Source organism: Eptesicus fuscus, chromosome 2 (genome assembly GCF_027574615.1).
Source record: "Eptesicus fuscus isolate TK198812 chromosome 2, DD_ASM_mEF_20220401, whole genome shotgun sequence".
Taxonomy (NCBI): Eukaryota; Metazoa; Chordata; class Mammalia; order Chiroptera; family Vespertilionidae; genus Eptesicus; species Eptesicus fuscus.
In genome coordinates this window covers 74220614-74247931 of record NC_072474.1, presented here as the reverse complement: position 1 = coordinate 74247931, position 27318 = coordinate 74220614, and the positions used below count along the sequence as shown (strand labels likewise).

Sequence of the window (27318 nt, the reverse complement as noted above, 5' to 3'; positions counted from 1 at the left end):
TTAATTGAGATATAATTGACATATAACATTATATTAGTTTCAGGTGTACAGCAAAATAATTCAGTGATGTTTATATTGTAAAATGATCACAATAAGTTCCTAGCTAATAGTCATTACCATACATAGTTATCATTCTAAGCATATAACAAAGATAAATTAAAACCTCTTAAGGGGATATTTTTGTTCTAATCACTCTATTTTAAAGACTCCCCTAAAAATCTTCTTTGCAAGTTCAAAGACCCTGAAGTTGAATTTTAAAAAATAAACCAGGTAAATTTATAGATTTCAAACTTTATTTTATTGTTTAATCTTTAAGAATAGTAAAGATTATTGTGGGAAGTAGTTAAAAAAACAGAGACAGTACTGATTCTCAATATGGAGACTTTTAAATTCTTTGAATATTCTATTATAAACCACCATTATTAGTAAATAAAGAAATATCACATATAAAGTTTCTTTTACTAAATGTTTAAAGAGATTATTTTTTCTAATTTAAGTGCCAACAAAGGAGTTGGACAAAGAGCAGGTATTTCTTAGATCTCTGAACGAAACTGCAATGTAGACCCTTTCATTTTCTTTTTATAATCTTCTTCAAATTGCTCATATTGAGCTACAGTGAACTTATTCTTCCAGTCTCCTGAAATACCTGAAAAGAAATATAAATGGTAAATTTGAGATTACTGTCAAATTTCCATCTAAGATGAGTTCTAACTTGAATCATCATGCTTATATTTTAAACCTTCAGCATGTCTTATCTACTCCATAACTCCATTAAATACCTCCTGCTACCACTCCCACACTCCTACACCTTCTTAGTTTTCCAAAAATTCCATGCATTTTTCCTGTATCTTATATGAAGGAAAAACCTTTTAAGTAGCTTCAAGAAATGCCACTGGGAAAATATCAAACATATTCTCTTTGACTTCAAGAGATTTGTTAACAAAAGATACAGAAAATGTTTCAATCCTTTTAAGACCCATTTTCCAATGTCAAATAGTAATTTATTTTAAAAAGTTCCATGATCAAGTAAGATTGGGAAATCACAGCATTAAATGTAATTAAGCATATGTCTTTATTATAGGTTGTTCAATCTTCAAAACACTAACTGTATTTAAAACCTCAAAAGAAGAATACAGGACACAGCATTCGCAATAAGTATGTGATAAAAACAATGTCATTTTTGTAGAATATCTCACAGGAGACACATCTGGAAGTTGAGTTTTAGATTAAAAAATGGAAGAAAAGATGTCAAAGTAAATTTTTCAATCCTGCCTGGGATTTCTGAACTGTGGAATTTTATTTATATCTCCACTCTTAACATATGAAGCCAAAGGATTCTTTGCTGGGCAGGATGTGGGGTTGCCCTATGCACTGTAGGATGTTTATCAGCATCCCTGGCCTCTATTAGATGCCAGTTACATACCCTTCTCATGACCATCAAAAATACCTCCAGATGTTTCAAAATGTCTCCTGGGAGGCAAAATCATACATGCTTGAAAGTCAGATATCTCCAACAAGACTTATCCATGTTATTCTTCCTAACTTTTTTAAAATAAAAATCTCTAGAATGCATAAAGATACATTATAATTAAAGTTACCATTAACATTTCCTTTATAGGCTCTCTCCAAAACTGTTTCAGTGTGTATTATTCTCTCTCTCCTTCATGGTAAGAAGATTTTACATCTCTGAAAATTGTCAAGTGTTCTGTGATTCATTCTTGCCTCACTAACCTTGGGCTTGAATTTTTGTTATGCTTTGGCCAATGAAATTTGAATATGTGCAATATATACCATATCTGAATTGAAGTTTTTAAAAGGCACCGCAAGTTTCCACTACCTCTCTTGCTTTTCTTCTATACCATGATAGTGGTTGTATCCCACAAACAGGCAGTTCTTTCAGCCTGAGTTTCAGAAAGAGAAAACACAAGAGGCTAAGCCCATGATAGCCAGTCAACACTGATCAGACTCAAAAAGTTCTGAGCAGAACTGCAGCAGCCACAAATGACCAACATCAACCAACATTAAGTGAAAATTAAATCTTGTGGTTTTAAGCCATTGAGATTCTTTGAGTAGTTTGTTTTATAACAAAGCTGACTAACATGTACACAACTAACGAAATCTCTCTCTCTCTCTCTCTCTCTCTCTCTCTCTCTCTCTCTCTCACACACACACACACACACACATACATACGCAATTCAATTCAACTCATATTTATTATTTATTAAAGAACTATTTTTCTGCAAGATGCTAGCTATACATTGAGTTCAATTCTGAGGATGCAATAATTTACCATAATCATAGCAATAACCTCAAGGAGTTGACACTTTTCCTCATTAATTTACTATGTGTAATCCTATGTAATAAAAGCCTAGCTACCATAATGGTATAACAACCAGAATGACTGCTCGCCCAGTCGCTATGAGGTGCATTGACCAACTCTTCTCAGTCCCTCTCCCCCACCCCCTGGCCTGCAGGCTCCAACTGCCAGATGGCAAATGGAGAACCAGTGTGGGTGGTGGCAGGGTGGGACTGGGGACTGGTGAATGGGCAGGAAATGGTCCTGATCACAGGCTAGGCCTAGGGACCCTACCTGCACACAATTTCGTGCACTGGGCCTCTAGTATCATATAAGCTTTATACCTACCACAGCAACATTTCTAGGGAATGATGGGTAGATATCTAGATAATTCAGAAAAACAAAGGGCATTCTTCTGATATAGCAATGGATGCCAAGACTCATGCTTATTGATACACTAGAGGCCCGGTGCACGAAATTCGTGCACTGGGGGAGGGGGGTGTCCTTTAGCCCAACCTGCACCCTCTCCAATCTGGGATCCCTCAGGGAATGTCTGACTGCCTGTTTAGGCCCGATCCTACAGGGATCGGGCCTAAACAGGCAGTCAGACATCCCTTTCACAATCCGGAACTGCTGGCTACTAACTGCTTGCCTGCCTGCCTAATTGCCCCTAACCGCTTCTGCCTGCAAACCTGATCACCCCCTAACCACTCCCCTGCAAGCCTGATCGATGCCTAACTATTCCCCTGCCAGCCCAATCATCCCCAACTGCCCTCCCCTGACAACCCGGTCACCCCCAAATGCCCTCCCCTGCATATTCTCTCTTTATTAGATAGGGTTTTTTCTTTAACATATTGGACAGCCCTAATTGGTTTGGCTCAGTGAATGGAGCATCAGCCTGCAGACTCAAGGGTCCCAGGTTCGATTCTGGTCAAGGACATGTACCTTGGTTAGGGGCACATACCCAGTGGGGAGTGTGCAGGAGGCAGCTGATCAATGTCTCTCATAGATGTTTTTAGCTCTCTAGCCCTTTCCCTTCCTCTCTGTAAAAAATCAATAAAATATATGTAACAAAAAAAGAAACATTTAAGACTTCTCCATATCTGCCTGGCTGGTGTGACTCAGTGGTTGAGACCACAGGCTGCCGCCACTGGGAGGGAGATTGTGCCATGGGGATGTGCGCCCCTCGCAGGCTTAGACTCAGCCCAGGCTATGGCCACTAGGAGGGGGATCAGGTGGTATGGGTGCACGCCCCTCACATGCTGAGACCCCAGCCCATTCTAAGGCTGTTGGGGTGCATGCCCATCACAGGCTTAGACTCAGCCCAGGCTACGGCCACTGAAAGGGGGATCGCGCCTTGGGGGTGCACGTCCCTTGCACTCTGAGACCCCAGATAAGTCTATAGCTGCGGGGAGGGGGATTGCGCTGTGGGGGTGTGCGCCCCTCGCACGCTGAGACCCCAGCCCAGGCTATGGCTGCTGGGAGGGGGATTGCACCCTTCGCAGGCTGAGACCCCAGCCCAGGCTAAGGCCGCTGGGAGGGGGATCATGCTGTTGGGATTTACGCCCCTCGCAGGCTTAGACTCAGACCAGGCTATGGCCGCTGGGAGGGGGATCTCGCTCTTGGGAATTATGCCCCTCGCAGGCTGAGACCCCAGCCCAGGCTAAGGCTGCTGGGAGGGGGATCACGCCATGGGGGTGCACGCCTCTTGCAGGCTTAAACTCAGCCCAGGCTATGACCGCTGGGAGGGGAATCGTGCCGTTGGGGTGCGTGCCCCTCGCAGGCTGAGACCCCAGCCCAGGCTGACGCAGCTGGGCGGGAATCGTGGTGTGGGGGCACAGGCGCCTCCGAGCTGGACAACCTGCGCTGCCAAGGCTGGGCGGACTGGGGGACTCCAGCAGGGATGAGAGGACTGGGCGGCGCCATCTTATGGCCATGGTCGCCGCCATTTTGTCGCGGAGTGATGGTTAATTTGCATATTACTGTTTTATTAGATAGGATAGGCTCTTGAGTAAACATTTCTTATTAAAGACTTGTCTTACCTGCTAATATTACAGCAATCAGAGAGTTTCTTTGCCATAAATTATTTTCTCAAATGTTTTCAGTTTTCCTACTTTTTTCTCTCAACCTGTTTCCATTTCTTATAATATAGATCTTATTAATCCATCTTCATTCTATTTAATGTGACTAACAAGCACTACAGAAACTAGTATGTTATGTCCTCACCTTTTCTCATGAAGGGCGACACAGAATGATCCATATCAAATGTTGGTACAGTAGTATAATTTGCACAGGGATTCTGCTTCATCACATCAAAAGAACTATGATAGATGATTTTATTCACAGTTTCTTCTGGAAGGTTTTTATCTAGAAATTTCAACAACTTCTGAATTTCACGCTTTGGGTTCTAAAAAAATTATAAAGACAACAAATTATTTCATATAGAATTAGTCATGAAGTAGTTAAACACATTAAATTATGTTCTATATGTCAATGTGGTAGAGAAAATGATTTTATATTTTATCCATACTTTTCATTTTGCTTTCCCAAGTATATATCCTACTCTTGGTTGTATCTGCTAGAAGAATTTTTTTTCCAAAAAGTACAAAGAAAACTACTGAATCAATATTTCAACCTTTTATATTCAAAAATAAAATTAACCTATAGAATAAAAGATGTTGATAAAGGAAGTTACTATTATCATAAGATATAATTTTCAAAATCCCCATTTTTATAGCTAATATCAAGAATAGGCTACCTACTAAAATTTTTAGTAAGAATGAAATCCTTCTCAAACTCTTCAAAAAAATAGAAGAGGAGAGAATATTTCTAAAGTTATTTTATAAGGCTATCATTACCCTGATACCAAAGACCAGGGCAGTACAAGAAAAGAAAATTAGAGGCTAACATCCCTGATGAGCACAGATGCAAAATACTCAAACAAAATTCAATGGCATTTTTAAAGGAACATACACCATGTGATTAAGTGGGACTTTTTCCTGGGGTTCTAGGATGGTTCAACATCTGTAAATCAATCAAAGTGATACACCACATTAACAAAATGAAAGATAAAAAGCATATTATCATCTCAATAGATGTAATTAAAAACTATCAACAAAATGGGTATAGAAGGAACATATACAGGGCATATATTACAGGTCTATATCTAACATACTCAGTGGTGAAAAGCTGAAAGTATTTTCTTTAAGACCAGGAATCATGGTTAACTACAGTTTCAAATATACAATATTGTATTGTATATTTGAAAGTTGCTAAGAGAGTATATTTTAAAAGTTCTCATCATCAAAAAAATTGTCATTATGTGTGGTGATTAATGTCAACTACACTTAATGTGGTGATAATTTCACAATATATACATATATTGAATCATTATGTTGTATACTTGAATTTAATATTATGTTATATGTCAATTATATCTCAATAAAATAATAGATTACTTATCTCAGAGAGTTCTCATATAGTGGGAAAAAAGGATACTCTTTTTATCTTTTATACCTACATAGATTTTTTATAGTATTAGTACATTAAGAGAAAGTAAAATAAAATCCTGTTCATTTTCCAGCATAAGGAATGATGGGGCGGAGAAAGAGGCAACAATGAAAAAGAGAGATCTGTTTGATGTATTTATTATGATTTCCCTTTTCTGTGAATCAGACTATACATAGGATAGCATGTTAGATACAAATGAAAGAATGTCACTCAGGCCAAAGAGTTTGTACCCTGCTATTCATTGGTGAGGTGTCCTTGGTGGTAAAAACCAAACTGAGGCAGATAGTCATAATCTTAGTGACCTGGTAAGATCAGGCATAAGGGTAATCTGAAATTTAGCTTTCTGGAGCTACCCATCTTAATTCATGGAAACAGAACTAGAGTTTCTGTAGTGGCTCTTAAATAATCTATTTCTTGTAGCTAAAGAACTAAATTTGCTGGAAATTAGACATACAACTTAATTATTCTAATGAAGGAATTACAATGTGCCAAGTCCATGATGTGAAGGTTAAATGGAAGAGTGATAAGGAAAGTGTGGACTGTTCAAGCTTATAATGAGAATTTGGGGATGATCTGATGATGCAAGGACTCCAGGACCCTTGAGTATCTTTGAAGTTTTTTTTTGCTAGTAGAAATAGATTTTCCTCCCATATTTGAAGAGACTAAACTTCTTTTGCTGGAACACTGTATTATGACCTCATTTGGGAATTTTCCTCCCAAGATAATGCCTATCCTCTTCAAGATCCACCCCAACCACTACTTATTGCTTCTAGACCCACAACTAGGGTAATGAATCACCATGAATCAGAGACATAGGTACAGATTGTTTAAACAGGATTCAGAAAAGTCAAAGAATTAGACTAAGGAGTCTACCGGAGGGGGTCACCTTAGCTGGGTAAGGTGGTTTCCCAAGAGACTGTAAAATAGATTTTCCAAATAAGAGATTAATGGTAGTCTTAATCATCTAAAGGAATTCAGAAAAATCTAAGGGACTGAGATGAGGCTGAGTCAAGGTACTGGATTCTGAGCAATTGAGGCAGTTAAACCAGATAGTCTGTGGGGAGGGAGAGGTCAGTAGACATTGTTTCCAGGGATCTCAGCCCATCCTCATTTTTGTGATGTCTTATATAATTTACCCTTTGTCCCACACACATAGGCTCCATATTAAAGAGAAAAGAGAGCTGTAGACAAACTATTTGAGAAACAGTCCATTTAAAGAAATGTGCAACATTTCTTAAATAGATTGTGTAAATAATATCAAAATAAGTATTTTTTATCAAATTAGGAAATGAACTATTTTCCATGCTAATAATCAGACAGAAGATAAGAAAAAAATGAAAATAAATAAGGAAATTATATTGTTTTCCTATTATGTTTGCCACTTGGGAAAACAATCATAGACAAATTAAATTTGGTCTCTACATTCAAGGAGCTTACATTAAAGAACAACAAAACATAAGTAAAGAAACACATACATAAAATAATTAGAAATGGTGGGTGGATACTATTTAAAGAATAATATCAGCAAAACAGAGTTTAATAGAAAATCATGAGGTAGATTATTTGACATTGTTGTCTTAAAAGAACTTTGTGGAGAAGTTACATTTAATTGAAGACATGAAGGATGAGAAGAAGTTAATCTGAAAATAGTGAGAAGAAATATTTCAGGTAGGCTCATGTACAGAGAAAAGAAACAATGGCACCAGAAGAGGTTAGAGAGATAGACAGAAACTAAATATGCTGAAATTCATAAATTACAGTAATGACTTTATTTCTCATGTAGGGCTATAATCCATTGAGAGACATATTTTTTTTTAGGTTTCAAGATCATTCTTTCTAAATGGATAATAGATACAAAATGAGATAGAATGAATAAATCAAAATAGTTGCCTGAACTAGAGTAGGAAGCAGTAGATTTAGAAAGAAGCTGATTGCCTGAAAGATGAATTTTCAAGTCAGAGTTAGTAGGATAATAAATTAGTCATATTTATAGATCGAAAGGGAAGGAAAGTGTAATACAAAAAAGGTGAAGCATAGGTTTCTTTAAAAAATAAAGAAGAAATTGTGGTTGTTTCTTACCTCTTTCATGTCTTCATAGAATAGGTAGAGGATACGATAATCTTTCCTTTTCTCCCACCAGCCCTTCACATGGTCATACCAAGAACCAAAAGCCACTACATTGAAAGATAAAATGTTTGCAAATTAAAACCATTTACATGAAGTCAAGAATTATTAAATTGTTAAATGTTATTCCAAGTGTAATTGAAAACAAAAGTGGTAAGGAAAATATACTGCTTATTTATTAGTTCAAGAAAAAGATATGCTAGTATAAGGGAGCTATATCAAATCACCCCTGCTCTCACTGAATTTACAATCTACTTAGAATAAAATACTTCTGTTATGTGATAAATTGTGTCCCCCAAAATTCTTCAGTTGAAGTCCTAAATACCAGTCAGTACTTCATAATATGACTGAATTTAGACATGGGACCTTTAAATAAGTAATTAAGTTAAAATGATGTCATTGAGGGTGGGCCCTAATCCAGATGACTATTCTCAAGCATTGAAATCTAATAGAATTTGCCTTGCTAAATTTCAGCTTTTTCTTTTCTGTCTTATTTGTTCTTTCCACATGGGAATGTCTATCTTAATGGTTGTCCCACCATTATATTTTGGAGGAAAACTATCTGATTTTACAAGTTCACAGTTAAAGAGGAATTAGGAATCCAGGGAGGAGCCTGCAACCAAGGTACGTGCCCCTGATCAGAATTGAACCTGGGACCCTTCAGTCCGAAGGCCAATGCTCTACCCACTGAGTGAAACCCGGTAGGGCTGATTTACATGATATTTAGAATAGATTTTAGACTCAGAATTGATGCTGGAATAGTTTAAGACTTTTGGGGTTTGAGGTATGTAGTGAATGCATTTTGAATGTGAGGACATAAATTGGGGAGGGGGGGGCAGAAAGCAGAGTATTATGGCTGAATTGTGTCTAACCTGAAATTCATGTGTTGAAGTCTGAAGCCCAGTAGTTCAGAATCTATATATATAAAAGGCTAATATGCTAAGTGCCCATCTGCCCTTCCAACTGGTCACTATGATGCACACTGGCCACCAGGGGGCAGATGCTCAATGCAGGAGGTGCTGAGCTGCAGTGACTTAGCAGTGGCGGTTCTCAGGTGACACACCCTGAACCAGAGAGGAGGGAGCCCAGTTCCTCAAGTGGCTGCGTGATTCCACCTTTGGCTGTGGATTATGTTTTTGCTGGGTCACTGTCACCCTGAATCTGGTTTACTGCACACTTATGTTTGTGTTCCATACCCTGTACAACAGCAACTTTGCAGAGTGCCCTCTTGTACTCTGGGACCCCTCAGGGGATGTCAGAGAGCCAATTTCAGCCCGATTCCCATAGGCCAGGCCGAGGGACCTTATCTGCCAGAGGGACCAAGCTCACTTGGTAGATGCAGGGGAGAGACCAAGGGAGGTTGGCTCCAGGGCGGGTTCGACCCATCTGGCCCAGTCCCACCCTGCCAGCCACCTTCTAATTAATTTCCTTTCAATGTGCACAAATCTGTGTACTGGGTCACTAGTGTGACTATATTTGAAGATGGTGTCTTTACAGAGGTAATTAAGTTAAAATGAGCTCCTTAAGATGCGTCTGTTGGGGATCACAATCAGTCTCACCAAGGTCTGCCACTCTGGCATACAGATTGCATATTTCAAGCTAAAATTAATCAAGGTTCAGAGGCTCAGGAAGAAACTTTGGCCTTTTCCTTTGTTGACTAAAATAATTTAAGAGAGTGGACATGCTCCAGGAAGGGAGATATCATCATGGGATACTCCAGTTTAATTTGAACGAGGTATGGTGCAGGGAGGAACCTGAAAAAAGCCCATTTCATCAAAGCCCTTCAGGTGTCCCATTGTTTCAAGATGGCCCATAAACATTTGTTTACTGAAAATCCCCTTGTACATTTGCCTTACTTCCCTGGTTCCTCCTCCTTGATCCAGAATGACATATAGACCTTATTTTGCCTTCCTGTCCTTGAAATTTTCATGCTTATGTGAATTCCCCACAATGCAAGTATTAAAACTTTTGTTAACCTGCCTTATGTTTGTTCATTCTGCCAGCCAGAAGAACTAAGAGGGAAATGGGAAAGTTTCCATATCCCTGACAGGTCTTAATCCAATATAACTGATCTCTTTATAAGGAGAGATAATTACAATCCACACATACATAGAGAGAAGACCATGTGAAGACACACAGAAGATAGTTATCAGCAAGATAACAAAAAGGGCCTCAGAAGAAACCATCATGAGGATACTTTGATCTTGAATTTTAGCTTCCAAAACTGTGAGAAAATAAAGTTTTGTTGCTAAAGCCACTCAGTCTGTGGTACTTTGTGGCAGCCTTAACAAATGAATACAGCCTTTAGTAAATAAAATTAAAGCTACAAGAGCAATATGGCAGGTAATAATACAGACAATAGTGATACAGATGTTCATAGGAGAGGGAAAAAGGGAGAGAAAAACATAAGGATGGAGAGATGAAGAAAGAGCTGTGGCAGCAGTAGAGTGTGTCTAGTTCTAAGAAGAGTTGGGCATTGATAATATAAATGAGTAGAAATGGACACAGAGTAGTCCAAACAATGGCAGGAGTAAAAAAAAAAATTGCAAGATACCATTGAGATGTATTTGCTTTGAAAAGAGACTTGGAAAATGTTTATATGAAAATTAGAGTTACTACCATGGGTATGAGTATGTTTTCTTGAAAGAGAAGATACACAAATAGAAAAACAGAACCTTGAAGTTAAAATCTTCATTCAATAATTTTTAGTTTATAGAATTAAACTGAAGAAATGGTTCAGAAAAGAGAGTCGAAGAAATATGTATAAAATCAAAACAATACAGTGACATACAGCAAGAAAAAAAGTACCTGGCAGTAGTCACCAAGTACTAATGAAACAGTGAGATCAAGGACTTAAAAACCTGTGTGTCATATATTCTCCAAAAGTCCTTAAAGGGAAGCCATCTCTTTTTCTTCTATTGTCTTCCTCGTGCATTAGTAGACTGCTGAGGGCATATTAGGTTTATAATAACTACAAAATTTATATCTGAACTTTATATATCCTTGCAAAAAAAGACTTTTCATTATGAAACTCCATGATTAAAGTAAGATTTGGACTCACCCTTCCCTGTCATGAATTTACCCAGAAACTCCTCCCAGGTTCCAGGCTCTGGGTGCAATTTTGCCATTTGGTAGAAATAATAGTAGGATACAGCCACATCTTTAGCATTCCGTGCCACATAGACCATCTGTGAAGAGAGATGATAAATCATAATTTTGTTTATTTTCTTTAAAAATGTGTAAACTTTTTCTTACCTTGACAGAATGCGTATTTTTCTCTTTCTCATTTCCTGATCTGGGTGTGTGTTGATATATCCTGACATAGGATATTGACAAAAACCTAATTATTTTAATAGTCTTCTCATCCCTTACACATCTGGGTTCTATTTAGCCTTTGAAAAGACATCTCTTGAGCCCTAACTGGTTTGGCTCAGTGGATAGAGCATTGGCCTGCGAACTCAAGGGTTCCAGGTTTGATTCCAGTCAAGGGCATGTACCTTGGTTGCAGGTACATCCCCAGTAGGGGGTGTGCAGGAGGCAGCTGATTGATGTTTCTCTCTCATCGATGTTTCTAACTCTCTCTCCCTCTCTCTCCCTCAATAAAATATATTTTAAAAAAGACATCTCTTGAAATATGGAAAACCAAGTGTAATAAGAATTAAATATTAAATTGACAAAAATTAATATTGTTCTAACATTTAGAATATTTTTTATGTATCATTACTTAGCAAAACTAATTAAAAAACAGCAATTTTTAGAGTTGAAAAAATGTCATATTTTTTATTAAAAATAAATTACTTTTGGATAAATTCAGTCAATAAAGATGAAACATTATTCACTCCATCCATGTTTATAATGATTATAATTAAGAAGAAGGAGAATGAGTAGTAGTAGGAGGAGAATAAGAAAGACAAAAGAAAAACAGAGGAACATGATTATAAAGAATAAAATGGCAGTAAATACGTACCTATAATAATCACTTTAAATGCAAATGGTTTAAATGCTCCATTGAAAAGACATAGAGTAGCTGAAGGAATAAGAAAACAGGATCCATATATATGTTGCCTACAAAGGACCCACCTCATAATAAAGAAACATACAGAGTAAAACTAAAGGGTTAGAAAAAGATATTTCATGCAAAAGGTAATGTAAAAATGACTGGAGTAGTAATACCTTTATCTGACAAAATGGACTTTAAAACAAAGGCTATAAAGATACAAGGAAGGACACTACATAATGATAAAGGGATCAATCTAACAAGAGGATATAACCATTGTACACATTTATAAACCCAACATAGGAGCACCTAAATATATAAAGCATATTTTGATGGACATAAAGGGAGAAATTGACAGTAATGCAGTCATAGTAGGGAATTTTAACACCCCACTGATATCAATGCATAAATCTTCCAGACAGAAAATCAAGGAACAGCAGCCTTAGATGGCACACTAGACCAGATGGATTTAATTGATATCTGCAAAGCATATCATCCCAAGGCATCAGAATACACAGGATATTCATAGAACATTTTACCAGATAGACCACATGTTAGGACACAAAATAAGTATCAGTAAATTTAAGAAGACTAAAATCATATCAAGCATCTTTTCTGACCATAAAAGTATGAAACTAGAAATCAATCACAAGAAATAAAACTGAAAACACACAAAGCCATGGAGGCTAAATAACCTGTTACCAAACAATTAATGGGTTAAAAATGTGATCAAAGAAAAATCAAAACATACCTTGAAACATATATAAATGAAAACCCTACATAAACATATGGAACACAGCTAAAGCAGTCCTGTGAGGGAAATTCATAGTGTTACAGGCATATCTCAAGAAGCAAGAAAAATCTCAAATAAACAATCTCATTTTACATTTAAATAAACTAGAAAAAGAACAAAAAAACAAACCCTAAAATAAGTAGAAGAAAGGAACTAATAAAGATCAGAGAAGAATTAAACAAAATAGAGTCTAAAAAAAGTACAAATGATCCATGGAAACAAGAGCTGGTTCTTTGAAAAGATAAACAAGGTTGACAAACCTCTCATCAGACACATCCAAAAAAAAAGATAGAGAGAGAGAGAGAGAGGACTCAAATAAATAAAATCAGAAATAAAAGAAGAGAAGTAACAAATGACACAGAAATACAAAGGATTGTAAGAAAATATTACACACAACTGTATACCAATGAAGTGGACAATCTGAACAAAATGCATAAACTCCTAGAAACATACAGTCTTCCAAAACTGAAACAGGAAAAATCAGAAAATATGAATAGACTGATTACAAATAAGGAAGTTGAAGCAGTAATAATAATAATTAAAATAAAAAAAACTCCCAAAAACTAAAGGTCCTAGACTGGATGGCTTCACAGGTGAACTTTACCCAAAGAAAATTTGACACCTATCCTCAAACTATTCCAAAAATCCAAGAGAAGGGAAGACTCCCAAGTTTTTTTTCTGAGGCCAGTCTTATTGGAATTCCAAAACCAGATTAAGACATTACATAGAAAGGATATTATAGGCCAATATCCCTGATGAACCTAGATGCTAAAATCCTTGACAAAATATTAGCAAATTGGATCCAGCAATACATTCAAAAGGTCATACACCATGATAAAGTGGGATTTATTCTGGGTATGCAAGGTTAGTACAATATCTCAAAATCCATAAACATGGTACAACACATAAACAAAATGAAGGATAAAATCACATGATCATATCAATACATGCAAAAAAAGCATTTGATAAAATACAATACTCATTTATGATTAAAAACTCTCAGAAAAGTGGGAATAGAGAAAACCTAATTGAACGTAATAAAGGCTATATATGACAAACCTATAATCAGCATTATACTCAATGGACAAAAACTATAAGTTTTTCCCTTAAGATAAGAAACACCAGGATCAACACAAGGATGTCTGTTTTTTTCCACTCTTATTCAACACAGTACTGGAAATCTTAGCCAGAACAATCAGGCAAGAAGAAGAAAGAAAGTTGGGGACAGATAGAAAAGGGTAAAAGGGGGATAAATGATGAAGGAAGGAGATTTGATGGTGAACAAACAACAGACTATACAGATGGTGTATTATAAATTTGTACATTTGAAACCTATATAATTTTATTAACCAATGCCACCCTATTAAATTCATTAATAATATTTAATAAAACATAACATTTAATTATCTAATCAAAGGACTTGTATTTAGAGCATATGGGAAATTTTTACCTTAATAATAAAAAGAAAGAAGCCTCTACAAGAAATAAAGGAGAAAAAAACCTTGATAGATACTTCAGAAAAAAATAAACAAAAAACACAATGGCATACTTTGGTCATAAAAACAGAAAAGAAAGAAAAATTTTCTGTTTTTGGTCATAAAAACAGAAAAGAAAGAAAAATTTCACCCTTTGCAGTAGCAGGGATGGGGCTGGAGAACATTACGCTAAGTGAATGAGCAAGTCTGAGTAAAACGAGTACCATATGATTTCCCTCATATGTGGATCTAATGAACAAACGGAACTAACTATCAAAATAGAAACAGTCTCATGGGTAGAGAGCAGCTCACAGTTGTTGGGTGTGGGTGGGGTGGCACTGGGAGAGGAACATAAAGAGATTTAGCAAAAAAAAAAAAAAAAAAGAAAGAAAGAACTCAGTGTGGTGATTGCTGGTGGAACGAGGAGTTGGGGGAGGTGGAGGAGTATATAGAGGGATAAATGGTGATGGAAGGAGACTTGAATTGGGGTGGTGAACACACAACACAATACAATGTACAGATGATGTGTTGTAGAATTGTTGTACCTGAAACCTGTATAATTTTAACCCCAATAAAGAAAAAAAAATCTAAACTATTTAAACATTCTTCATTTAATTATCATTATAGAACTACAAAGTAAAACCACAATGAGATGCCACCAGACATATGCTAGTATGGCCAAAGTTAAGTAATTTTAGCTATATCTTGTGTTGATGAGGATGCAGAATAACTTCTTTTGCACAATTTTGTTCAGTGTTTAAATTGGTGCATCTGATTGAAAAGATGTTTGAAAAACTCTACTAAAGGTGAACGAATGCATTCCAATTTTTACTGATATGATAGAAATAATGATTGGCTTTTGGGTGTGAGGGTTTCAGGAAGGGACACAACAGCCCAGGAGGATGTGAGACCAGGTGCCGAGGGGCAGAGCCAGTCAGGTCTAGCCATTCCATCCCAATACATTTAATCAAGAAAAATATGTATATATCAATTAAAGACTTGCATAAGAATATGCAATATTTTCATTGCTGACAGCTAACAACTACCCAACTGTCCACTAAAAGTGCCATGGACAAGTAAGATGTGAAACAGTCACATACACATAATGAAATGCCTTACATCAGTGTTTCTCAAAGTTTAGCTTGAATCAAATTCACCTGGAGGTCTTATTAAAACTCAGATGGCTGTACCCACCCCCATTGTTTCTGAATCAGTAGGACTGAATTGGGCCTAAGAATTTGCATCTCTGATGAGTTACTTTTGCTCAGGGTACCATAGTTTGTGATCCAGAGGCTACATTAAACAAAACAAGCACAAGCATGATAAGAATTGATCTCACCAACACTATGTTGAACGAAATAAGCTAAATATTCAAGATTATATATTATATGATTACAGACAAAAAATCAAACTAGTTCATGGTGAAAATTTTCTGAATAGTGGTTATTTTGGAGATAAGGATTCTTGCCTGGAAATGTACAGGAATAGAGTTTTTAGGGTGCTAGTTATTTAATTTATTGGTTTCATGGGTACACTCACTTTGTGAAAATTCATCAAGCTATAGAATATGATATATGCACTTTTCTTCCTAAATGTTATGCTTGAATTAAGATGATTATTAAAAGAAGAAGCCTAAAACAATTCCATAAATATATAACTTATAGATTATAAATTATATATAACTAGAGGCCTGGTGCATGAAATTCATACACAAGCAGGGGAGGTGGTGTGGGGAGTCCCTCAGCCTGGCCTGCACCCTCTCCAATCTGGGACTCCTCTGACATCCCTCTCGCAATCTGGGACTGCTGGCTCCTACCTGCTCGCCTGCCTGCCTGATCGCCCCTAACCCCTCTGCCTGCCTGCCTGATCGCCCCTAACTGCCTCTGCCTGCCAGCCTGATCACCCCTACCTTGCCCCCATGCCGGCCTGATCGACTATAACTTGCCCCCCTGCTGGCCTGATCGCCCCTAACTTGCTCCCCTGCTGGCCTGATCGCCCCTAACTGCCTCTGCCTCGGCTCCTGGCCTAAGCTGCAATATGGCCTCCCTCTGCAGGAGGCGACCTGGTGGATCAGGAGAAGGCACCGTCCCCATTACCCTGTTGCTGCTGCCACTGCTGGCCTGAGATTGGGCCCTTTGCAGCTGCACCTTGGCCCTCACAGCCGCTGTGGATTTGTCCAGAAGGATGTCTGGAAGGTCGTCTGGTAGACGTCTGCCCTAATTAGCATATTACCCTTTTATTAGTATAGTTTATATATTTATAAATTGCAATGACACTGAATTCATAAATAAGCAGTTCTGGGGTATTTAAATGTCTGTTGTTTACAAGTAGACAGTGAAGGGATTTAGACACAAAGGTATTTTAGAGAAGGGAAAACCTGAGAGAATCTTATGGCTTGGGCACTGAGTATTAGTACGATAGCCCTTTAGCTATAGGAGTGAAATCCATTGGTATATTTTGATCTTTAATATATGGACCACATTATTATTTTTTACAATGATTTACCCAGGGGTTGAAATCTCATCTTAATTCCTGCATAATTAGTAAAAGAAATTACAACACAAATAATAATTTTTTCTTTAAAGTTTGCTACCTTGCAGTTATTCTTCCAAAATGAAGAAGGAAGAAGTTGAACAGGCAAGTGTGTTTTCACTAATCGAGGAGACTGCATTTTTTTCAAATCCTCAATGCCTATAAGCATAAAAGTTAAATTACATTATAAATGTGGAATCATAAAGGTCAATTACAATATAATCTAAGACTTTGTAAACTTTAACCCCACTATATGGTTTGAAATAATTATATGGCTAAATGGCCTCATATAAATCTAAAATCTACATGAGATTAAAAAATGATTAACTCTGGTTAGTTAGGCTGTTTTATTGCCTATGAATTGTAGAGTTTATTATCTTTGTAATAGTCTATAAAATCATATATAATATCTGATGAGGCAGAAACAGCAGTAGGTCAAGATGTCCAAATTTTTCCTTCATTTATCTTCTTCTTTGTCTAATTTACAATGTGGGGAAATTGAACTAGAGGATTTCAAAATCCCTTTCCTGCTTTCTTTTTTGGCATTTTAATTTTTAAATTTATTTTTTAATTGCAATTGACATACAATATTATATTCATTCAGATGTACAACATAGTGATTAGACATTATAATAGCTTTTGAAGTGATCACCCTGGTTTAAGTCTAGTGCCCTTTACATCCCCATGACTATTTTTTATAACTGGAAATTTGTACTTCTTTATCCCTTTCCAGCTTTCTTGAGATCAAATTAAGCTATGAGGTTCATGACTAATTTTAAAAATTTTAATAATGTAAGACTTTATAACAATGTAATAATGTAAGACTTTTTTCAAGTGCTAAGAAAAAGGTGGGTCAACTCAATACTATACTTGCGGCCTAATCTGCACAGGTTTAAGCAATGATTCACAGATCAAAAGAGACCTAAATTCAACATTTTTTTTTTCTTGAGTCTGTAAAGATCAGCTAACTAGCAATAGATATGATTCTATATTGAATCAAACACTTATTTTTTTGTGTATAATGATCACTGAATATTCAAATGTTAAAGACTTCCATCGGTCCTATTAACAAAAAATATATATTCATCAAAATTTCTTCTTATTCAGATATTATCTTTGGGTGTAAGTGGAGTATAATATAGTTATTAGAATAAGTAAATACTCTTTTATTATAGACACTTATGATTCATATCTGTATCATTTTTCATCATCACTCCTCTAGACACCACAAAAAGATAAGGGAATTTGCTCCTATGGTGAAAAGGAACATTAAGAGAAAATACCATTTTCGATTCCAGGAATTATAAGTTCCATGAATGGCACTCGGTTGTATATTGCATCCCGTTTACATTTCTCTGCATCCCCATTGTTATAGATCAAATCTATTATTTCACTGACCCAGGTTGTTCCTGAAAAAAGAAAAGAAAGAAAGAGAGAGAAGGAACTCTAAACTTTTCTGTCAAAAAGAGTATGAGATGGTCACATGACATTATGTAACATCAAAAACAAAAATGTGCCTTTTTTTCTCTTCTCTCTTTTCCTAGTAGACATCCTTATATATTTTGAACATATACTATATGTATATATTCTGCATATGTGTCAAATCTCATTAAAATACTCATAAAAGTAAAGCCTGAAAAGGAAGTAAAATATGGGGTATAAAAGAGACATTGTGGGCCTTGGCTGGGTAGCTCAGTTGGTTAGAGCGTCCGCCCATACATCAAGGTTGCCGGTTCCAATCTCTGGTCAGGCCACATACAAGAATCAGCCAATGAATGCATAAATAAGTGGAATAACAAATTAATGTTGCTCTCTCTCATTTCTCTCAAATCAATCAATAAAAAAATTAATAAACAAAATTTTAGAAAAGAGATGTTGTGGAAGTAATGATAGCTCACTTTCCTGTGTGGGATAGATGCGGGAAGCAGCCAATTTTAATGACTCTGAACTCCAATTTCCACATTTTCTATTAATATCAAAAAGACTATTATTCTTTGGGAATGAAGGGCACTTTGGGTAAAAATGTTAACATTTTGGTGAAGAGAAAAACAGGGGTGAAGGAAAACAAAGAGAACTTTTTCATTTTATCTGCGGTGACCAGTGTGACACTACCAAGTCAAAGACAATATATTCTGTTTGAACACAGTGGATTAAGTCACTCTGTTCTTTATGAAATTGTGTCTCACCAGACTTTGAGAAATTGCTATAATGTACATGAGCATATGCTCTATTTAATTGTCTATGTCACTCGATGCTCTGGTTATCAAGATACTGTTTAAAAAGTGATTATAATTGATAGGAGAAAAATATCTTCTTAACTGTTCCCATCTCTTTCCCCTTCACGAAACATATAATGATAGTCTCTAAATGTAATAATTATTGAGGGTGGAAACTAAAAAAAAAATAATTAATCCATGCAAACAGCATAGTATTTGAAGAATGATCTGCACATGGAGGCACCTTTGAATTGGTTCCAGATATTAGAGTACTTTAGGCCTCATTTTTATTTAGTCCTTTTTGTGGACAACTCTTACTCCTTCATGTCCCTAAATAATGAGTACAGGACTCATTCCTATTCTTCTAACTCAGACAATTACAGTACTAAGAAAAAGGTGGGTCAATTCAATATTATACTTGAATAATTTTTTGCCTAATCTATAGAGATTTAAGCAATAATTCACAGAACAAAAGAGACCTAAATTAAACATATTTCATTTCCTATCAGTGGGTGGTTAAAATAGTGGCCAATGAAATTTGATAGAAAGAAATTCTATTTTAGATGTGCTTTCAGTTGAAAATGTTTATTTTCCATGAGTTTTTTTTTTTTTTTTAAATACATGGTTTAATTAACTTTCCCTGGCTGGTATGGTTCCGTGGAAACATTCTTCTGTATACCAAAGGGAGGCAGGTTCAATTCCCCATCAGGTCACATATCTAGGTTTCATGTTCAATCAGGAGGCAACAAATTGATGTTTTTCTCCTACATGGATGTTTCTCTTTCTCTCTCTCTCCCTTCCTCTCTCTAAAATCAATAAAATAAAAATTTTAATTTATTTAACTTGAATATTTTAAAAAATTATATTAATTGTTGCAAGTATTACAGATGTCTCACTTTTTCCTCCCCATTAACCCCCTCCACCCCACTTCTGTCCCTTCCCCAGGCACTTCTTATCTGTCTATGCATATATGCATATAAGTTCATTGGTTAATCTCTTCCTGCCCCCTCCCTCTGAAATACATCAGTCTGTTGCATGCGTCAATGTCTCTGGATCTTTTTTGTTCATCAGTTTATTTTGTTCATTAGATTCTACATATAAGTGAGATCATGTGATATTTGTCTTTCTCTGACTGGTTTATTTTGATTAGCATAATACTCTCCAGGTCCCTCCATACTGTCTCAAAGGGTAAGAGATCTTTAACTTGGAACAAAAGAAAAGAAAATGACCAAAAAGTATATGATTAATTTATGTGTAGCCACCTAGCCATCTAACATTTGGTACATTAGAAAAAATTCAGCATCAAAGAGCACCTTTGTAGATGAACTATTTGTGTAATGGTACCTTCCAAAGACTTTCTTAATAGTTTCATATTTATAAATATATAACAATAGAAAAACAACAGCCCTGACCGGTTTGGCTCAGTGGATGGAGCGTTGGCCTGCAGACTGAAGGGTCCCAGGTTCGATTCTGGTCAAGGGCATGTACCCTGGTTGTGGGCACATTCCCAGTGGGGGGGGGGTGTGCAGGAGGCAGCTGATCTGTGTTTCTCTCTCATTGATGTTTCTGGCTCTCTATCCCTCTCCCTTTCCTCTCTGTAAAAAAATCAATAAAATATATTTTAAAAAATAGCAAAACAACACTTACACATTCTCAGTTTTCTAAGCTTGTATCTCAACAAGTAAATGCAAAGTAGTTTTGATCCTAAATAATTTTGGTTTGGGGAACTACTCAGAAAGCAATGTAAGTAAAGTGGTAAGAAAACAAAGAAAGACACAAGCTTGTTTTTTATATCTACAAAAATCTGTATGGTACATCTATTTACTTTCTGTAGGAACTCATGGCTCTAATGCAATGTTTGTAATGTTCGCACATTAGAATTCACGAATCCAAGGCTTTCCTTCCAGGAAAAGTAATTTTAATATTTATAACCTAAAAAGAAGACCAGTGGTCAATATACTAATTAAAAATGTATTTTCCTCATTTGCATTAAGAAATGAGGCAAGAATATAAAAGAAAGTGAACATTAGAGAGTTTAGCAATTAGAACAGTTGATTGATCATGGGCTCAAGTTACTTAATTGTACAAAAGTTAAAGAGAGCTTCATCTCTCTGATATTTCTCTGTGTAAATATCACTGGTTAAACTGGAAGGCTGTCATAAAAAGATCTGAAGAAATAAAAGTTATTGATTCTTATTAAGTCATCTTAAATTCTTGTTTTTTTTTAATTAAATTAAAAATTAAAAATATATATTTTTACTAGAGGACCAGTGCATGGATTTGTGCACATTGAAAGAAAATTAATTAGAAGAAATATTTTAGAGGTCGGGAGGGACTGCAGGAGATTGGCCGGCTGGGGAGGGACCGCAGGAGAGCTCTTGGGCGTGTCCAGCCCATCTTGCCCAGTCCCGATCGGCCAGACTCCAGCAGCAAGCTAACCTACCAGTTGGAGCATCTTTCCCCTGGTGGTTAGTGCATGTCATAGAGACTGGTTGGATGGTTGAACGAATGGTCAGACACTTAGCATATTAGGCTTTTATTATATAGGATTGATTTCAGAGAGGAAGGGAGAGGGAGAGAGAGATAGAAACATCAATAATGAGAATTATTGATTGGCTGCTTCCTGTATGCCCCCCACTGGGGATTGAGCCTGCAACCTGGGCATATGCCCTTAACTAGAATCAACCCCAGGACCCTTCAGTCCCCAGGCCAATGCTCTATCCACTGAGCCAAACCAGCTAGGGCTTAAATTCTCTTTTTTGAAACTGTTTACTAAAGAAAGCAGTTGTTTAAATTTATAACGAAGTATTTCTAAACATATTTATAAAACATGTTGGAAGTAATAAAATATTAATATTTTACAAAATATTTTTAAAATATTAAAATGAACAAAATATTTAAACATTAAATTGTATAGAAGTATATATATCCATATATTCATATTCTAATTTACCAAGTCATTTATATATGCAGTTTTAATATTTTTGTTTGAATTAAAAAAGGGAAACAAAAGAACAGCCTTAATTTTTCTTTAGCTAAAGCTTCCATTTAATTGGGGCCTTTCAGAATAGGAAGTGAGTTTGTCTAATTTGAAACAAAACTATACCAGCAACAAACAGCTACAATGATCCTTTAACAAGTGATCTGCTAATCAGTGGGCTTACACATATGGATCAATAACTAATCAAGTACAGTGGCCTTTGAACAATGCAGGCGTTAGGGGTTCTGACTCTAACTTTTGACTCCCCAAAAACGTAACTACAGACATCTGTCCTCTGTATTCACAGAAAGTTGTTTCAGGATCCTTGCAGATCCCCAAATCCCTGGAAGCTCATGTCTCTTATACAAAATGTTGTAGTAGAACAATGCAGTCAGCTCTCAACATCCTTGAGTTCCCATCTGAAGATGGAAAATACTGTTGCTGTAAAAAGGAAGGAATTCTTGCTGAAACTGGTTTGGCTCAGTGGATAGAGCATTGGCCTGCAGACTGAAAGATCCCAGGTTCAATTCCGGTCAAGGGCATATATCTTGGTTGCGGGCACATCCCCAGTAGGGGGTGTGCAGGAGGCAGCTGATCGATGTTTCTAACTCTCTATCTCTCTCCCTTCCTCTCTGTAAAAAATCAATAAAATATATTTTTTAAAAAAGAAGGAATTCTTACTATTTGCAACAGCATGAATGGAACTGGAGACCATTGTGCTAAGTGAAAGAAGCCAGTCAGAGCAAGATACATATCACTTGATCTCTCTCATTTGTGGAATATAATGAACAACATAAACTGATGAACAAAAACAGATCCAGAGACAGAGAAGCATCGATCAGACTGTCAAACCTCAGAGGGAAGGTAGGAGAGGGTGGGGGTCAGGGGGAGAGATCAACCAAAGGACTTATATGCATGCATACAAGCCTAACCAATGGACACAGACATCAGGGGGGTAAGGGCATGAGTGTGTGTGTGTGTGGGGGGGGGGGGGCAATGGGGGAATAAGAACACATATATGTAATATCTTAATCAATAAAGAAAAAAAAATACTGTTTTCCATCTGCAGTTGGTTGAATCTGCTGATGCACAACCCGGGATATGGACAGTCAACTGTGTATGTATATATATAAAATCCTTAAATAGGTAGACCCATGCAGTTCAAACCCATGTTATTCAAGGTTTAACTGTACAAATAAATGAAAAGGTCTTACCAGATTTGGGATAGGTAGCGATTAAAAGGTCATCTGGTCGGCTTTCAAATGACTCCACCTGGGACCACTCCTCAGCAATGCTCCAGAAGAGAGGGACACCCTGAACATCCACTAACTCCCTTCTGTAAACATCTGGCTTGTTGTCCATGTTTGAGAGACTATATTTTATACAAAGAAACTTTGTTTTACATAACATCAGTATGATTAAAATTAATTACATTTTATTCACTAAAGTAATATTTCATTTCTCTAGATCTAGGCATCATCAGATCATAGTACTGTGCATTATAAATCAGCAGAAAGAAAAAAGTATTTTAAAAACCAATGAGATCTTGCACAGTTTATTTTATATGTACTGGTTATATGATAATATCATCAATATTTTTAAATATATTTTATTGATTATTTACAGAGAGGAAGGAAGAGGGATAGAGAGTTAGAAATGTCAATGAGAGAGAAACATTGATCAGCAGCCTCCTGCACACTCCCTACTGGGGGTGTGCCTGCAACCAAGGTACATGCCTTTGACTGGAATCGAACCTGGGACCTTTCAGTCCACAGGCCAATGCTCTGTCAACTGAACCAAACAGATTATGGCTATAATCAATATTTTTAATGGGTATACAAAGACTTCTGGGATATGTAATAAAATTACTGGACTTTAGAATTAGAAGAAAGTGTCCTTAATCACAGTGCTGACAATTCATTGCAGTGGGGATGTAAATAAGCCCCATGACGACTCTGAATGTTCTTAACTATAAAATCAGGAGTGGCCTAACTTAGTACTTCCTTAAATTACTGGCGGAACCACTAAATGTAAATTAGCTAAAGGTAAATTATTCTAAGTTATCTACAACAGACCACAAGAATAAAAGACTGGGGGTGGGAGGGGAGGGACTTGAGGTAAGTGTAACATTGGAAATACATTGCTCTGATTAAGGTTTTAGCATTAGTGACATCTTACGTCATTTTATATTCTGGGCAGGGGTCTAATGAAGGTACTTATTCCTCCTTAGCTGCCATATGAAAAAGTGGGAAAGCTTGAAATATATTCTATGTCCTACTCCAAAACATGTTGTTTCCCAATTGAGCATGGGCTGAATGGTTATTTTTCTTTCTCTAAAGTTCTAGAAAAATGAGACAATCTAACAATTTCAGATTTAAAAGGCTTGCTGAGGTCCTCTAGCAGCTGCTGAATCTTACTTCAATAATTAAAATCAGAACCCTCTGGAGCAATAGACCTAACCTAACTTGTATCTTTTCCAAAGTGCAGTTTCTTACCTTCTTTATTTCTCTTTTTTCAAATCCTTACAATCCCACCCTTTTCCAACCTCATCCAAATACCTTTTACTTTAAAAGGTTATGAAGTCACAGGATACTAAATCAATATACAAATACCTGTTGCATGCATATAAGTTAATAAAAAAACTATCACAAAGAGAAATTGATAAAATAATCCCATTTGCAATTACATAAAAAATATCTAAAAATAAATTTAACCAAAGAAATAAAAGACCTATACACTGAAAACCATAAGACATTAAGGAAAGAAACTGGAGAAGACACAAATAAATGAAAAACATTCTGTACTCATGGATTGGAAGAATTAATATTGTTAAAATGTCCATACCATCCAAGGTAACCTATAGATTTAATGTAGTCCCTATCAAAATTTAAAAGACATCTTTCACAGAAATAGTACAAACAGTCCTAAAATATGTATGGAACCACAAAAGACCCAAAATAGCCAAAGTAATCTTAAGAAAGAAAATCAAAGCTGGAGAGGCATGACACTCCATGATTTCAAACTATATTACAAAGTTATAGTAATAAAAACAGTATGGTAGTGTAATAAAAACAGGTACATAGATCATTAGAACAGAATAAAGAGCAAGAGTTAATTTGGAAAGGAGAACTTTCCAGCCAGGAACTAACATGAGTTAGTATAAAGACCCTATCTATGCTGGGAGAAAGAAACAAGGTCTGTGAGCCTACAGTGCAAAAAGTGAGGATGAATTGGATACTTTGCTAAATTATGTGGTAAGAAACTAAAGATTTCAGGATTATTTCTGGGTAATTGTGTCTGGGTTATACTGGGTTTCTGACTAGTCTCACCAGAACAGGAGGATCCACTGCCTGCCATGATGCATACTTCCAGCAGTAGTTTTGTCATATTATGAGATAATAGTGATATACAACTGAATCTGGGATGTTCCTGAGTGTCACTGAGGGAGGAGTGTATAATTAGATATTAGTTGCAGTTTTTATTTTTTATTTTACTAAAAATCTTGGGATTTATAAATACCATAAAGTTTCAAACTTAATAATCACAAGTATAACTTATGAGCCTTGTTCTTCAGTGAACAGTTCTTGTCCTAGAGTCCCTATGTAACTTATAATTTGGTGATACCATATTCACCTCACCACTCAAGTCAGCCATCTAGAGATTCCATCTTCTCTTTAACTTTTCCAAATTCAATCATTTCACAAATCTGATTATTTCTTTTTTCTTTCAAGTGTTCCTGGGAAAAGCAGCTTCTCTTCATGAACTAGCTTAGTAGTTAAGACTGTTAGGTCCCTAGATTCATAAATAATATGCTAGATCTGTCATTCACTACCAATGTGACTCTGGACAATCAAATTCTAATTCAATTTTTTTAATCTTAAAATGAAGGTAATGATTTACTAACTTTACACAGCTATTGATGATGGATGTAACATGTATATTGGTAAAACATAGTATATATTTGATAAAGGATAGCCATTATTGATATTATCATTACTAGTATCCCAGAGCACGGATTCATGCAAATTGAAAGGAAATTAATTAGAAGAAATATTTTAATATCGCTATTTGCCCTTTCTCTATAATAGAAGTGTCAACCAAATTCACGATAGACAATGACAGATTGAAACACACGTGTGCGATTGGCACCTGTGAGAGCTTTATATATATAGATAAACTTGCTTAATTAGACCTGCTTTCTGATTTAGCTAAACTTTTTCCAGCCCAGTGGAACACCCAACTTCTCTTTCAGGTAATTGTCAGTAACACAGCAGTAAATATCAACTCAAAGCACGTTATTATTGTAGATCACACAGGGAGAACAAAGGGTAAAATATTTAACTGTAGCAGTGTTTGACTATATTCTGTGCAGTGAGAAAACCTGAAGTCATTTTCAAGGTCCACCATTTCTTACTTCTTTTCAGTTAGGTCAAGTTTCTAAACTTTCTAAATCTCCATTGTCTGGCTAATGAAAAGAAAATAGGATTCCATTGAGTCTCCTATCTACCTACTCCAGGACTTCTGTGAGGATCAAATGAGATGATGCACAGGAAAACGCTTCACAAACATTTGGTTAAATTGTAAAATATTTGCACCTGGCTATAAAGCAAGCCATGTTCCTGGGCTGAAGAAACTCCAAGGAGGCTAGTCACTAGGGAGAGGAAACTGGGTGTTGCTACATGACATCATTACCCAGCGCCCACAGCTACTGTTTCTGGGCTGGGCTGGGCTGTGGACTGCATTTTGTGCCATGGGGTCTTAGCAGCATTGGCTGCGATTTGGTGGGGTGTTGCTCAGGGTGGTGGCAGGGCCTGTGCCCCACTTGGGGGAAGCCGAGTGTTGTTTTGTCAGTGCCAGGTCTGTGGTGCTGTTTATTTTTAAACTAGAGGCCCAGTGCATGAAATTCATGTACGGGGGTGTGTATCCCTCAGCCCAGCCTGCACCCTCTCCAATCTGGGACCCCTCAAGGGATGTCTGACTGCCTGTTTAGGCCCGATCCCTGGGATCCTACTGGGATCAGGCCTAAATGGGCAGTCGGACATCCCTCTCACAATCCAGGACTGCTGGCTCCCAACTGCCCGCCTGCCTGCCTTCCTGATTGCCCCTAACCACTCCCCTGCCAGCCTGATTGATGCCTAACTGCTCCCCTGCCAGCCTGTTTTCCCCTAACTGCCCTCCCCTGCAGGCCTGGTCACCCCTAACTGCCCTCCCCTGCAGGCCTGGTCACCCCTAACTGCCTTCCCCTACAGGCCTGGTCCCCTCCCAACTGCTCTCCCCTGCAGGCCTGGGTCCCTCCCAAGTGCCCTTCCCTGCAGGCCTGGTTGCCCCAACTTCCATAATCTGCTGGCTTGGTCACCCCTAACTGCCCTCCCCTGCAGGCTTGATTGCCCCCAAC

At 36.9% G+C, this 27318-nt stretch overlaps 1 protein-coding gene across 1 annotated transcript in view; it reads right to left on the bottom strand.

Annotated features, from left to right (window-relative positions):
* Nucleotides 1-417: 417 nt before the first annotated feature.
* LOC103303635 (sulfotransferase 1 family member D1) overlaps nucleotides 418-27318 on the bottom strand; it is a 37446-nt gene continuing 10545 nt past the window's right edge. Inside the window, exons 2-8 of the mRNA XM_008160644.3 lie at nucleotides 23138-23295; nucleotides 18011-18136; nucleotides 16789-16886; nucleotides 10992-11118; nucleotides 7886-7980; nucleotides 4523-4703; nucleotides 418-646 (exon numbers count right to left, since the gene is read on the bottom strand). Coding sequence (XP_008158866.1) covers nucleotides 534-646; nucleotides 4523-4703; nucleotides 7886-7980; nucleotides 10992-11118; nucleotides 16789-16886; nucleotides 18011-18136; nucleotides 23138-23285 — 888 coding nt within the window. The 5' untranslated portion in view covers nucleotides 23286-23295 and the 3' untranslated portion in view covers nucleotides 418-533. The remainder of the gene's footprint in view (nucleotides 647-4522; nucleotides 4704-7885; nucleotides 7981-10991; nucleotides 11119-16788; nucleotides 16887-18010; nucleotides 18137-23137; nucleotides 23296-27318) is intronic.